Below are 15,197 nucleotides of genomic sequence, written 5' to 3'. Positions count from 1 at the left end.
AGGGAAGTGGATCGTAGGCGCTCCGGCATTTTTGGACATGTCATTTTTATTGGTCATTGCTGTGACACGGAAAGTGGAAAAAATAATAGAGTTAGTTCCTAAATTATAGTTATTTTCATTTATTTTGTGACGAGTATCCGTTCGCCCTAAATATGAACGAAAACTTGACAGCGGCAATCTAGGAATATCAAGAGATGATCACGTGATTGGCGGGCCCGCCAATAGGGACGCCGGTGTGGCGACAGTTGTTCTGTGCCACGTTGCCGGTTTAGGGAACCTCGTCCCAGTATTTCCTAAAAGACGATGACATTGCTATAAAAGGGATATTTGCATTTTTAAGGTAAACAATAAAATTTCGGACACTTTGTAAGTACTTATATACCATTGCACAAATCCAAGAACTTTCTCGTTCGCGCTTCACGGTTTCATCTACGCTTCTCCTTAAACATATTTTCCATTTTCACGGTTTAGAACCCAAAAATGTTTATTAAAATGTTGTTGTAATAAAAGTCTAAGACAGGATGAAGTTAATATTACATATATTAGAAAGCGAACCAATTTGAACTAGACAACAGTAAAATTATAAATTTTAATTAGTTTCAAATTAAACCATTGTGATGTGCTTTTATTTGCCGTTTAATGATCTCCAAAACAGTTTAAGGCCGAGTTGATAATATGCTAATAAACTTAACTGACTGATGAATCATGGTTTTCTTTACCAGCTGTGCGTTAAAGGATCTACCCCGAGTCCTCGTTCGAGTGAGATAATTTCAACTTTGACTAATTTCGACTATTTTCTTCACCCATTTTTGCGCTGAATTGTTAAGAAAGATTTCGTTTCCAATCGTGTCTAAAATGGGAATCCCAGGCAGCTCTTGTGGTATTGTTACACTATTCCGTTAATTAAAAAAAAAAGCATAGATATTATAATTGCGTGCTCACTCTAATGATATCGCTCGTTATTGAACAGTTTCAGGGGATTATGACTGAAGTCTACTCATGGATCGTGAAAGAGTAGTAATGCATGTTCTCAACACCTGTACCAATCCGATCATCTTCAGTTTCTAGGCGATGATATAATCGAGCTTAATCATGCCTGGCGACTGGTAACTTTTTGACTCTTCGAGTGGTCGTACTGTAGACAACCTTGCGGTTCTCGAGCGGTTGAAGTCGAGAGTAAATTTTAACAACAATAATAAAATTCTCATTTTTGCCTGTGTTGACACATAACGTGAGCGTTCACGGAATCGGCCAAATTTTAGGCCCTTCCAACCGACGAACGGGGTAGTCCCTAACTGGTCTGTGGAAGACTTTATGCGACAATTTCACCCGACTTGCCTTAGTTCAAGGGCTGACGGTTTGCCAAAAAATCTTCTGTAATGGCAAGTATTGGATAATCCACATTGGAAACGGAGCGCTCCTCGTAATTCGAACAGCGAACATTTCGAAAGCGGAAGTCCTCGGAGGCCCTTGCCAAGTGTGCCTTTTTTGACTAAAGCCTCGTACAGGGGGGCTAAAAAGTTGCTCTTCTTTATCGGGGATCCACGGTGCCGTCTCTGGTTCACAGCGACAAGGTAGATGTCCGGAAACCGTCGACTTTTGAACCGCTGCAAGGAAGTCAGTAATAATCAGCGGCAGAGGTGCTGCACGAGCCATTTATAGAAACCCAGTGTGCTTCCCCCGTCAACCACTTAGCTTCAACCCTCCGTAATATCTCAACGGGAACGCAATTGCGGAAGTGGTTCATGATATACGACCCGATGGGGGAACCAGGCACAAAGCAACAAACGGAAGTTCCTACACGCTTATCTTTCGGGTCTAATTTTGCCCTTCCACGCCCTTTTGATTGGGTTTTGGATTTCAATTTGAGCTACCCTACACACGAGTTTAATTGCGCCTTGGGGGATGCGTGAGAAAACGGTTTATAAGGGAGGGCTCGATTTTCTGATAAACGATTGAGGGTCACGTTAACCGGTACTTTAGGATTACCACTTGCGTATTTTGAATTGTTGCGGTGAGGCCCAAGAAGGTCCTTGTTCTCGTTACTTAATCGAAAACCGAAGCGTAATTGCGTGTTTTTCTCACTCAAATTACCCGGGTGTAATGGTGAGTATTCAAATCGTCGGGTTTTTGCTTTAAGGAAGCTTCGGCGTTTTGTCCGTTTTTGCAGAGCCGTTGACGTCTACATACGTAGAAGGTAGCAGTAGAACCGTTTTAGACACGAAATAAAGGAGAGAAACTGGTTATAAAAAATTATTCTCGTAACCAGACCAGAAATCGCGTCATTCATTGCAGGAAACCTTAATAATGGACTTGCGAATGTGGCACGTGAAGGTATGCCAGGTTTCCTTTAGTGATTTCAAATATGGAGAGTGCGAGTCGCTTAAGGGGCGGCGAGGCAAAGGCAGCAGAAGGTGCCGAATTCCTTACAATCTACTGATAACGATTATTTTTATTAACGATCTTCTCGCTATTCTACCTTGCCTCGAGCGGAACTTCCTGTCTGAAATTCAACGTTCGTTTATTATTAAAACAGTACCTGCCTTTATACATAACATTCGGTCGTGTTTCTCCAGAACTACGACAATAGCCCTGACCCTCATTTCCAACGAATTTCAGGATAATCGATCAAAGGTGGGTGTTTTAGCCTATTACCCCATACACATTCGTGCTTGTCCTGACCATAAAGAATACAGTTAATTATCATATTTCTGCGAAGGTAAACCGGTTAAATTCGCAGATGAGTGTTCCTCATTTGCTCGCAAAAACATACTGTTTTTGTGCCTCGATCCCCAAAGGAGAACAATCGCCATTCAATCTTATCTCCCCAAATTGACACGAAATAAATCCAAATAGCTAACAAAACCGAGCTTCCTATCTTATCGTAGCGATCGTATGTAGCTATTAGGGCGAAACGTGTGTTTTGGTCTCCAGTTGTGCATTTTTCAATAATGAATTTGCCCGCGATAAGATGGATATTTTGCTAATTGTTGTCGAGTTTTATCAGTCGACCATGTCAATGCCTACAGGGTGTAGCGTGTCGTCGCCGAGGTGTTCCAGGAGGCAATAGTACTCTGGAAAAAGGCGAAGGCGCGCCGACAGGCCGAAGGTCAGGAACGCATCGCGTCCGACGTAGAGGGTGGTCAAGTTCCACACTATTTTGCGATTTCAGAAAATGCAAAAACGCCAAAAATCAAATTATAAAAGCGGCCGAAGCTCGGCGACGACATCATAAATCACAGACTGGACATTCCGCATGTGCGCTGTTGGGACGTGGACACCCAAACCCCAAAAGGTCGCACTGACCTAATTAATGGCACAATTTAGATAAATCCTCAGATTTATTATATTTACGTTTGGCAGGGATAACATATACCGCGTGTGATACCTGGGCGTGGTATTGACGGCCTGAGGGTGCTCTTTTCGTTAGATGGTAAGGGTCACTTTTAGATAAAGTGAATGTGGAATTAGTCGGTCCTGCCCGGGCTTGCTTTCCGAGTGGTCTTGAGTTAGAATAAACGACACGAAACAAAAAGGCAGTTTTATTTCTATAACCGATTTCCAACGTGCATCCATGGACATTTTTGCAAACTCCAGAAAAAAGGCGAGGCACGCGAAAATACTGCAGTGGACCAATCGGCTAAACGAATGGACGAACGAGCTTAAATTCGATAGCAGAGTTCATTCAGGGTGATCGAAAAAAATATATATTCGGCCGAGTACTATCGCCCCCCTGAAATGTCTCCACGATGAAACGTTACACCCTGTATAGTGCTGCTTTGGCGATATATCAGATATCTATATGACTCATTACACTTATAGGAAAAGTTATGTAACAATTTATGAGGTAAACAACAGGCTAGCAAATTCAGAAAACGGCTGCACGGTGCCTCAATCCATGTTTTCAACCACCGCAAAACTGCTTTAGAAATGTCCAGCCTAGCTATTCAGTAGAAATCTATTCCTTTATGTCCCGTGGTCCTAGTAACTATGTTCCTGACGTTTCGTCCACAGCTACGGTTCACCTCGATAATTGCGAAGGGGCAAATTCTCCATGATGACCGAGGCGGTGACTTCTGCCTTCCTAGTGAGGTTGGTGGTGCGTTTAAACACCTCGTGTGGCCTTTCTGGTTAGTCCGGGACGGTACCGCAAAGATTGGTGCAAGGTCTGCCCTATTGGAAGTCCACATTATTGAAAGTGAGCATTTTCTGAAGGGGTATGCTTCGTCACTGCCGATTCTCCTGTTTCCCCCGACCATCGTGCTCCATGACTGGTGGACTCTCCAAGTCGGTTTACAGACCGTTTTGAAATTGTATTTTTCCAGTTCCCGGCAGATCTCGATCGGGACTCCGTTGTATACAACATCATACACAAGCCCAACCTCGATTTTTTCCCTCATCTCTATGTTCTTATCGTCGTTGATTTATCTTGCTCATTGTATAAATTGCTCTGTTAAACTCTGGCGGACCCTTTTTAACTAGACGGCCTTCCTAAGTGCCAAGTTCGAGCTCAAACGATTCAGAAATCGTCTTGGATCGTTTAGATAGAGCTCGTGTTAGTCTTCTTTTTAGACCGGGATCATGATATAATCCAGCGTTTAAGTGTCGCTCAGACCACATCGGCTTTCAGTACTCAGTATGAGTCGTGAGTTGTGATACGTCATGTACGCCGAATCCCCTCCAGCGCTACGCACGAATAAGTCCAGTATATACAGGGCATCTCAAAAACATACCGACGGGCATTCAGGAGATGTGGAGTTCATCAAAATAAGTACTTAAAACGAATGAGGTTAGGTCCAAAACGGCTTCGTTTCCAAGGTACAGGGTGTTTAATTTTTAATTTTTTTTATTTTCTTAAATATTTCAAAAACGGTTTGAGATACGGACATAAAACTGCTTGTCTTCGTGTCCTTCGCCTCCACTAATGTAAAACTAAATTGATTTCTCCTAAATAATTGTAAAAAATTGCAGTTGGAAACCTATACCGGTTTTTTAGTAGGCACACGAACGAGAAATACTTGTTTTTATCTCGAAAACGGGTACTTAAGCAACAAAATACTAAGAGGCCTTTTTTATTAAGAATTAATGGAATATTACGGAAAAAATATTCGTATTAAAAAAACCGGTGGCGTACCATTTTTTCCATCAAAAATATCCCATTGGATGGCTGCACGGACGCCACTGATGTAAATGAAAACATTCCACCTATCCAGGAACGTGCGCATTTATACCGCCATAATGTGCCTCGAAATTTATGTCCGCATCCCAAACCGTTTTTGAAGTATTTAAAAATATATATATAAAAAATAAAACACCCTGTATCTTGGAAACGAAGCAATTCGGGTTCCGACTTGATTCGTTCTAAATACTTGTGTTTATGAGCTCTAAATCCCCTGAGAGTCGGTCGGTATGTTTTTGGAACATCCTGTATAAGTATACAACGCATACGATGGATGTTGATATCGCCCATCGCAGATATTAACATTAGTAATAGATATCTTTTGGATTGTGTGATCGTCTCCTAGTTTGTGAGGTATTTCTTTCGTTACGTGGATCTTCCGGTTAAATCTAAAGAGCTTTTAAAAAGTATTAAATTTTATCAGAACTTTATTGAAACTTGACTTTCTTCACATTTAACACCCTGTATACTACTTCAATACTTGAATCTACTTATCAACTACCTCCCCACCCTCGGTGCCTATCACCTTCTGTTTCCGATGTATTTCATGTCTTCTGTGGGCACCTTATGGCTCGATCGAAAAAGGTCAGAAAAGTATTGTAAGGCTGAAATTTTGTCACATTTCCCCGATGTTTTGCCCCATCACTATTCAATTTTTATATTTGTTTTAGCTCGTAGAACAAGATAGACACCTCTTAAGGCAAAAGCTAACCAGTAAGGAGTCCGAACTGGATGCCCTAATAGTAGAATTAGAAAACGACCTTATCCAAGTTAAAAGTAAATTAGCACAAAAGGAAACTTTGTTAAAACAATGGGAGAGAGATAAATGCCAGCTGGTAAGTAGGTTGGTTCAGATTGCCCAAGTTCTCTTCTAAAAGATCCGTACAATGATCACGACTGAATACTTCAATAACTGAGTTTCTACTAGGTCGACGAGCTTGCAGCTCAAAACTCTAGACTCACCTTGCAACTAAAAGAAGCACAATCCGTAGAAACTCAACTTAGGCAGCAGTTAGATAGTTATAAAGAACAGATCTCGTTAGGAAAATCTAGTTTACAGGTAAGCTGCGAGAAACTAGCCCTGACATTGCATGAAAAAGCACTTTTCTAGCAACACTTGAGCAGTGTTGATGGCCTAAGAGACGAACTTGAGCTAGTCGCTGAGAAGAACAAAGAACTGGAGCGTAGACTCAGAAGCGCTGCTGAAGAACGTGATAATCTGGCTTCGGCTCTAGAAGAGGCTTCTGACAGAATTCTCTTGTTGGAGAGGCATGCCAGAGAGCAAGATATACGCTATCAACAGAGTTTAAAAGAATACACACTTCCTCAGGAAAAATTATCCATAGAAGAAAGGCTCAATGGTAAGCGAACCTTGCATGATATGTACCTCAATGTTTCTCTTTACACGGTTTCTGGGCTAATAATACATAATACAAAATAAACTTCATTTGCAAAACAAAACGTTACTAACTCCTGGGTTACTAACCGACCAACCACATCTATCTCAAGGTGACCATCGGTCGCTTCTCGCAGAAATGGACATTTCTGAGCCCACACTGAGTCAGGAGTGCATGTCCGTTTATAGGCAATTGAGGTCTCTGGTTCAACAACTCAAAAGCCATCAAGACGACGATAGCGGACTGCATTCGGACTGTTCTACCACTTCAATGGAGGACAGCAGTCGATTTTCTCCAGGTCTTTTAAGCGAGGTGAGAAATTTAAACTGAACAAAAGCTTCTATTGGTTTATGTGCCTGTTTAGGTGGCGCAGGAACTCGTGGGGTTGGTGTTGGACACTGATGTTGTAAGGTTACTGGAGAGATTAGAGCAGGCGCGTAGGGAAATTCACGAGAGGGATGAAGAACTTCAAAAAAGAATGGACAGACTCAACGAACTCAGCAGTAAAGTAAGTGCTGGACAAATCATAAACATTATATAATGTGCTAATTTTCTGATATCAGGCCTCAGTGTGTGAAGTGGAACTCCAAGCAGCCCTAGAAGAACGAGATAGGGCGCGTCATGATGCGAATGACACTTCTTTAGCTCAGGATGAAGTGGTGGTGAAAGCGAGAGAGGACAGAGACATCGCAGTGCAACGAAGAACTAAAGCCGAGGTTGAGCTGGCTAAAACTCGAGTTGAACTCATGCAGGCCAATAGCCAGTTGTTAGAGGTTATCCAGCAAAAAGTTGAGATGAGCCAACAGTTGGAGCAATGGCAGGTAAGGGTTACCTGGGGCACACAACCGATCGAAAACACATATTTGAATTTCGCAAAAACAATTCAGCCATTAGGAATATTAGGAAATAGAAGACAAAATGTCAACGCCGCTTTAAATTTTGCAGGAACGTGACCATGAGGTCTTGCGCGTTCATTTGAATGCTTCAGCCATTTTGGTTGTAAACAATTTCGAATCGCGACGTTGTCGTTTTTATGTCTCGACTTGACACCTTTTTGCTCTTTGACGAAAGGAAAACATTTTTTTGTATTTTTTGAATTTCTGCTACGCATTTTGAATTTATTTTCCTTTCCGGTTTCAGATGGATATGCACGAACTTCTGGACGAACAGCTCAGAAACAAATTATCCAGCCACGAGTTGAAAGCGCGAGCTGTGGAACAGCAGCCTCCGGTAGTGCCTCCTAGAAGAAGACTGTTGAATTTCTTTTTACAGCGGTAACACGAACGTTATCATAACTATCAAATTTTCTTAGCTTCTCAGCTACCTTAATTTTAAGTGGGTAAGTACCTTTGAACTAAAACTGTGATTTTTACGAAGTGCGTGTTTTACACATTTGCGAGTATTAACAAGTAGCAATATACACTGTACTTGATTTATATGATATAGCAGTAAGTGATTAACTTTTTGTACGTTATTGTATAATAGTCACATCGCAGCCAAAAAAGTAATAACTTATCGTATTTGATGTTATTGCGTAGAATAACTAGAACGTCAAATAGCACCTTCAGGCTACAGGGTGCCGCAAATTCCTTCATCAACATCTCACACTCTCAAACACCCTGTAGCTGTGTTGTCTCAACGAAGGTGAAGGCTGAATATGTACAGAGCTTATTTTTTACACAGGGTGTCCGGGGATAGCAGAAATATTTTAAGGAAACGATTCCTTGGGCGAAGTAAGCAAAAAAAACACCTACGAACATGAGCTCGTGTCTGAGGTCCATTGGGCTAGGGCTGTATGAAGATTTCTGAATATCTCGGACGCATTTGTAGGTACATAGATAAAGCTCGTGAGCGTCTGAAAATCTCTGAAAAATTGTGGTGCAGAAATGGCATACTCCTCAGCTTCCTTAGAACTGATTTCTAGACTGATGTGCATAGGAGCTTTTCTCCTTATTTCACCTTAAGGAGCCTCGTAAAAGACGCGCACGCTCTTCCCGGACTCCCTGCATGTACCTACATGTTGTGCAATTTTAATATTTCTACTAATCAATAAGTATTGTAATGCCCATATTTGGGAGAACTTGTGTACCTACTAAATTAGATTGAAGTGTCCGTCCAAAATATAAAAGAAAGAACTAATCAAAATGAGATCGCCTTACCTTTAGCAAAAACATCTTTTAACTGTGAAGACATAAAGAGGTTTTATTTAAAAAGTAGTTTTATTGTTGATACCTATAAATTAAGGAATATTTAAACTTTCCCTAATTCTCCCGTTTTCCCAGACAAAGCCACAATATCTCCAGTTTTAAATAACTTTGTGGCATTTTTTACTCCTACTATGCAAGGGAGACCGTATTCCCGCGCCACTACAGCACCTGGAAAATAATCATCAAAACACCACTTAGCAGTAACTCTACTCACCAAGATTACCATGTGATACAAGACCGCCAATCTCAGTAACAATCCCCGCTAACATGGGAAAGTATGGAGACCATCCGATGTCTGTGCTGTAGGTGATTAAAATGTCTCCTGCGGAATAAAAGGAAAGCTATTTCCGGGGTATTAAAGAAACTGCTTAAAAATAAACCATACATTCGGGATCTAAGAAATAGCAAGAGACTCTAGTCTTACCTGGATCTTCCATCACTTCTTTGATATTGTGACATTACCTTTCTCCAAAATTCCAATTTGATCCAAATGCCTAATTACGCAAGCTCTGCCTTGGACATTTCCTGTACATACAGAAGTTCCAACGCATTTGGTATCCGGAATGAATTCTGCAGGAATATCAAAGTCGCCCTCTGGTTGGGGGAAACCATAATTTAATTCAGGGAACCTGAGGTTATTCCATTTGGGATAAAGTTTTTCTCGCCTGATTGCCCTGAAGAGACATTTACAAACTCTCTTTTTAAGACTGCGGCAGATATTCTCACTTGGAAACTAAAGCTGGATTGGATCCTTTCAAAAGTTCCCTTAATTCATATTCCGTCAAATGGAAAATTAGATTTTCAGAGGGTAAAAACCCTTGCTGGACCATGGCTGAAGCCAGCTGTTTGTAAGCCAAACGTAATTTGTGGACGCCTAATATGAAGGCAGATTTACTTTGTTCCCTAGTTCCTACCGCTACCCTCAGTTTGGTCAAAGAGTACCTCAGTATTTCCCTTTAATACATATATATATATAGTTTTTCAATACAATCAGAGGCATTTCGGGGGTTCGATTTACCTTCCAATGGTACTAATTGGAGAGGCCAATTCACTGATTACTTGGCTAACACTCTTGTCGACTTTCTTTGATGTTTGCATATGTTTGGCATTTGCTTGCAACATGACAATAACTTGGCATGGGTTCATATCCCATGTTTCGCTGGTAAAGTCGATCTAAAATGGAAGATTAAAGTCAGTTCGGTAACCAGCTAATTGGGAGATGCACAGTTTTATGTAATGAGTGAAATTCTACTACAATGGCCAAGCAAAGCCTTTCTTATCAACATTATTTTTGCCATGTTTACCTCTCCGATACATCGATGACCATGTTTCCTCAGAAATTCGACAAATACTTTGTAAGCAGCCGGACATTTCGCTTGCAACCAATTGACCCCGAATTCCGGTTTTATGGTGCAAAATTCTTCCGAATATCTACGAAGATTTTTCTGATAGCTCAAAAAATTTGTTTACTAAAAACACGTCTTACCCTTCATCCCTAATTATTCCTGTTATTTTCTGCAGATACAACGGCACCTCAACCGATTCCACGCCCTCGCACGAAGACAAAATGTTGGCGAAATCCGCATAATTTTCCGGTTTAATTTCTGGAAAACAAACACACTGTTTTTCCCTTTGTTAATATATGGATGGAGGTAATAAATACCTTTCTCTTTTCCAATCAATATCATCATACACACAATTTGCCAGAACACCGCGACTTGACTGGTCAGAGAATGGTTGTATCCTAACTTCAATAAATTGAAATCATTGCCTATGATTTTGTGATAGATCTCCTCAGCAGTCTCATTTCCCTTAATTCCAAAATCAACGTTTTTGGTTTTCTCTTTCGTGTTCGCCACGATTCTGTTTAGATTCTGAGAAACACTCCTTTATGGAAAACTTATTAGGTGCCGGGAAATATTGAGGTTCACTAAGTATGCGTACCACATGTTTTGCAACTCTTTCAGGGATCTAAGCAGCGAAGTTTTTGGCAATCTACTCTTCACCATTCGGGTGATTTTCGCATTTATCACCGAATGTCCGAAGATTGCCAAATCCATTACTCTGGCTATCATTGGGATTTCCTCGGAAGAAAAATTCATATACATTACCTAAATGCAATTTTGCGTTTCAGGATTCGACTCAATACACTAAAAATCAATCTTACATAGATACAGTCAATGAAAACTCTATTGGAGACCACTGACATCGCCCTCAGGAAATCACGTTCCACATCACAAGACTTAGTACATGCCTGCATACCTACATCTATGGCTATTAAAGTTGTGGTTCGACTCAGAGCCGACATTGCCTTCGGAAAAACCTGAAAGAAAATTAGAAAATAGTTCGCATTAACCAATATTTGCCTTGACCATTATCACGGAAACAGCAGTAGTTCTGAAAATGCTAAATGAACTTGCTATTTAATACTATTGATCTTGGGGAAAGCGACTGGGGCTGGTCTTGAAAATACACAAACCAACTCTGCATTCACCAATGTCAAGAAAATAGCAATGAAGTTGGTAATGGCGACTAATGTTCCTCATAATAAACAGATAAATCTCGTCTTCACCATTATCTATAGAGTAGCAGCGATTTTGACAATGCCCAATTTAGTTTGCTCTGAAGTTAAACTAGATTAAACTGATGAAATTCGCGTTTGGAACTATCGAGAAAATACTACTAATCTTGGCGAAAGCGCTGGCATTGTTGTTAAAAATGCACAAACAAATCTCGCCTTAACCATTCGTCGAGAAAATAGCAACAATTTTGATAACGGTAAATAAACTAATTCTGGAAATAATACTTTACTAAACAGCCAAAATTCGCCTTTCACATTATCAAGGAAATCGTTAATTGCAGGAAATGAATCGGATTTGCAGGAATTGAAATCGGGAAACTCCACTTCAGAGGTGCCCATCCAACGTTAAAATTCACCTCCACAAAATTTCTTTCTAGTTTCTTTACCTCTCCTGCATTGGCCACAGTAAACAAACTGGTCTCTGTGACTATTGCGGCATCAAGCTCATGTGTTAGTTCAAAATCCGTCCAGGTGGACAGTGTTGTTATAGGTCGGGATTGCAGCAAGTATAATCTGCCCTATAAGGTTACAATTGAAATATTTGTAACGGACAACGGTCAATGGGAGCAAACCTTGTAGAATGCCCATTCGATGTCTTGAGGACTGCCAAAGGCTTGTTCTAAGGCTACTCCTACTTTACCTAAAGTGAGGACTTGATCTTTGGTAAGGCTCCATTGCTGTTTTGCTAAAAACAGAAAAAGACAGTGTGTAAAGTAAACTGAATTAAAAAATGAAATTATTCATTTTGGTCGCTTGTATCTCTTACCGCTCTTTTCGTTGATGAATACGAATTTGTCTTCCTGATTTATGGTCACCTCCTGCACTCCCCTTGCCGTCAGGGTAAAAACCTATCGATCAACAACACCCGCAAAATCAGTTAATCCGGTGAATAATACTTAAGTACCTTATTCTTCGTTCCAATAGTTTGATCTACCAAATCAACTTTACCGTCATAAGTTCGCTTCAAAATGAAAGTATCTGGGTCAGAGAGCCCTGACACCACGCTCTAAAACTAAGTATATAAGTTTCTATTTAAATCGCACTTAGGACCAGACCTCTCCCAAGCCAAAATTCGACGTAACGACCATTTGAGAAGGATTCGAAGTCGTTGGGTGCCAGGTGAAAAGTACCCCAGCTACGTCTGCAGGAACCATTTTCTGTATCACCACTGCCATCTCTGATTTAATGGGTATGCCGTGTTGCCTTCAAATGAGGTTTTGTGATATAGTTTTCAATGCTGCAAACGATAAAGCTTTTACCAGCGATACTTAACGCTTTGAAAGGTAAATAGCGAAGCCCAACACCTGGCAACTGCTTTCAGGACTTCAGTTTCGGTAACGCAACCCAGGATCGTCTCGTTCTGTCCGGCAGCGGATAGCTCCTCGGAATCTTCCCCTTCGGACCAGACAATTTTGTTTTTTAATTACAATAAACAGTATTTTACCTATGGCAGACGACCTAACAGCCCAGCTAACAACATCAATTTCATCCTCGCTAGAGCTTCTGATAACATCCCTTAAATTTAACACTATATGATGAGCGATATCCGGATGGACTGGTTCATTTGAGAAGAGTCTTACAGCCCTAAAATAGCTCTTAGATCGGCATTCTTCTAATTAAAAGTACTGAAAAAATATACAAGTCACAGACGTCCTCCCGTTTCAGATCAGTGCAGCCGCAAAAGGCGGTTTCGATGCTTGCGAGAGCCTCTTGAAGCAGTTTACTCCCCGCCACTTGACGATTGAATGCGTTCACTGTGAGAATAAATCCATCGGGAACTGAAAACTATTATTATATGTCTTTGCAGCATTGTCTGAGAAAAAGGCTCAAACTCGTACTTCCCTGGCGCTCAAAGAGCGCAAAAGCGCCAAAGAATTCCCTTTTCCTCCGGTCAATCCCAGGATTTGAGCATTGGTGTTCTTGATATTAACCACGTATTCATCAGGTAAATGATCACACTTCCTTTCGCTCAGTACTGGCTGTAGTTTCGGCGGGGATACCTCATTTCTCTGGTCACAGTACTTGAATTCCAGCAATGCCTTTCCTCGGCTGTTATTGACGTTACACTCAGCAAAGGCACTGCCCAGCTCGTATCCGTTCACAATAGATGTTTGGAAGAGAGTTGAGGACTTACTTAAGTAAAATGCTACGCTGTATTGACTAGATTTGGCTGCAGAAAATTGAGAGTTACTTTATTACGAAGCGCAAAGGGGTTTATTACCATTGATGTGCCCCATGACGAATTCCGGAACCGCTTTACTTGAGGCCACATTGTCGATACGCACATCCTGCGCTGTTATGGGGTCGGTCCTCTGGTTTTTGTGAAATACGTATCCGTAGTTTAATCTGAAATCCAGGCCGAGTCTAAGGACGTCTTGAACGAAACCTGGAAACTTACTGCGATTTTTGGTCTTGAAACGACTGCAGAGTTAGATGTATCAACATCCCATTGGTCTCGGTTAAGAAGACTTGAACCTCTCTGTCCAGTAAAAACCTTTCCTCGTTGCTCCTATACCTCGTCCTGCACGCTGCCAAATTTAATATCTAAACAAAAAATCGCACCATTTCTTTAATAAAATAAGGAGAAAAATTACTTGTTCCTCAGCAAAGCTGTCCCCTTTAACGACCCCAAGGAGTGCCCCAAATTGGTCAAAACCGTCTGGATGATCAGTGCTGCAAGAAATTGAAAATTGATTTTCCTTTTTCTACCAAATCGCTCACTAACAGGAATTTCTTCCAACTTGCATCTTTCCAAGGCCTCGTGGCTAAGGTTTCAGTCAACAGCCCCGAATCACAATCCTCAGGGAAAAATTTGGGGGCGGAACAGGCGTTGAATCTAAAAACCGACTGATCACGACCATATCCCGTAATCTCGCACTTTTCCATTTACATAAAACTGAATTGAACATGCTCGGTTTTCTCACAGTGTCTCTCAGATATGTTCCTAAGAAGACCATTGAAGACCATTCGGACCCTCTTGTAGGGCTCAAGGGTCTCTATGGACAACCCGTTTATCTTCCATTTGTAATCTTTTAAGCTGGTTGTATGGATGTGTTGGTGAGCTGCGATTCAATTTTGTGCAAGCGAAGTTGATAGATTTTGATAGAAACTTACAAGGAAATGTGTATACAGCACCATTGGATAATCTCAGGACCAATATTGTTTCGGCAATTTTGCAAGGTCGTAGGATCAGTTTCAGTTTGAGGCTGTTACCCTTTTGGTCGCAGCCCACGAAACTTTGGTAGTGGAAACTCTGAGAGAGATAAGTTACATGTTAATAGTGGAGGAGTGAAGTAAATTTCAATAAAACCTTTTGGGAGGTGAAATTTATTCCTGGCTCCACGTGATTGTGTCGAACTTTCTCCCTGCCTTTTCTGCTCTTTTGCTGCACGGCTTTCACCACCCTATTTGCCAGGAAATACTTTATGGGATAAAATATGTCTGCAATAATATAATAATTTCTCGGTAGTACTTAATCGATTACGCATAGACTGAATGGTTTAGCAAGTAAAAATTTCCTACCTCTTCCCGAGTAAACGCTCCTGCCATTGTTCCTCTTAAAGAACAGAAGGTATATTACCACCGGTAGTAGCAAGATCAATTGCATACTCAAAACGCTAAACAAATCCATTTTTGCACTGCACTGGGATTAATTAAAATAGAGCTAAAAAAGTCACAGTGAGACGAAGTTCCTATCGATATTTATGTTCACGAGGCAAATATTAACTGCGGCTATAGAAAGGTACACAGTGTACGCATTTAATCAACAAATTTTATTTATGATTTTGTGTTAAATAAAGAGTGCTATAAAATTGGCCAAAAATACCATAAAT

At 40.9% G+C, this 15,197-nt stretch overlaps 2 protein-coding genes across 4 annotated transcripts in view; one reads left to right on the top strand and one right to left on the bottom strand.

Annotated features, from left to right (window-relative positions):
* The window catches only part of LOC136345010 (bicaudal D-related protein homolog), a 22,495-nt gene extending 13,706 nt beyond the window's left edge, over positions 1-8,789 (top strand). Inside the window, exons 1-8 of one of the 3 annotated variants that reach the window (XM_066292977.1) lie at positions 2,293-2,634; positions 5,851-6,015; positions 6,108-6,239; positions 6,291-6,540; positions 6,713-6,888; positions 6,941-7,084; positions 7,140-7,397; positions 7,717-8,789. In XM_066292977.1, coding sequence (XP_066149074.1) covers positions 2,308-2,634; positions 5,851-6,015; positions 6,108-6,239; positions 6,291-6,540; positions 6,713-6,888; positions 6,941-7,084; positions 7,140-7,397; positions 7,717-7,854 — 1,590 coding nt within the window. In that variant the 5' untranslated portion in view covers positions 2,293-2,307 and the 3' untranslated portion in view covers positions 7,855-8,789. Of the gene's footprint in view, positions 1-2,292; positions 2,635-5,850; positions 6,016-6,107; positions 6,240-6,290; positions 6,541-6,688; positions 6,889-6,940; positions 7,085-7,139; positions 7,398-7,716 lie in introns of those variants that run through there. The other 2 variants (XM_066292975.1, XM_066292978.1) reach the window with 2 other exon arrangements.
* Positions 8,777-15,197, bottom strand: LOC136344999 (rifampicin phosphotransferase-like). Its single transcript, XM_066292954.1, has 27 exons — positions 14,887-15,197; positions 14,675-14,805; positions 14,479-14,617; positions 14,255-14,426; positions 14,090-14,200; positions 13,959-14,037; positions 13,763-13,908; positions 13,586-13,710; positions 13,203-13,534; positions 13,004-13,149; positions 12,809-12,948; positions 12,624-12,759; positions 12,420-12,567; positions 12,269-12,370; positions 12,131-12,212; positions 11,937-12,049; positions 11,751-11,882; positions 10,951-11,106; positions 10,728-10,894; positions 10,447-10,670; positions 10,270-10,387; positions 10,088-10,214; positions 9,802-9,956; positions 9,510-9,737; positions 9,246-9,457; positions 9,007-9,105; positions 8,777-8,951 (listed from the first exon to the last, which is right to left on the bottom strand). The coding sequence occupies exons 1-27, from the start codon at positions 14,993-14,995 to the stop codon at positions 8,827-8,829; spliced, it is 3,954 nt and encodes a 1,317-aa protein (XP_066149051.1). The 5' UTR covers positions 14,996-15,197; the 3' UTR covers positions 8,777-8,826.

The sequence above is a fragment of the Euwallacea fornicatus genome, chromosome 18 (genome assembly GCF_040115645.1).
Source record: "Euwallacea fornicatus isolate EFF26 chromosome 18, ASM4011564v1, whole genome shotgun sequence".
NCBI lineage: Eukaryota > Metazoa > Arthropoda > Insecta > Coleoptera > Curculionidae > Euwallacea > Euwallacea fornicatus.
This window is presented reverse-complemented; position numbering and strand designations above follow the sequence as displayed.

What these genes read in the sequence shown, in the direction of transcription:
- LOC136344999 (XM_066292954.1), bottom strand. Translation starts at nt 14,995, where the DNA reads ATGGATTTGTTTAGCGTTTTGAGTATGCAATTGATCTTGCTACTACCG. An exon ending in ACAGCTTTGCTGAGGAACAA is followed by an intron (nt 13,909 to 13,958) that starts GTAATTTTTCTC and finishes TTTTTTGTTTAG; the next exon opens with ATATTAAATTTGGCAGCGTG. An exon ending in CAAAGCGTTAAGTATCGCTG is followed by an intron (nt 12,568 to 12,623) that starts GTAAAAGCTTTA and finishes CCTCATTTGAAG; the next exon opens with GCAACACGGCATACCCATTA.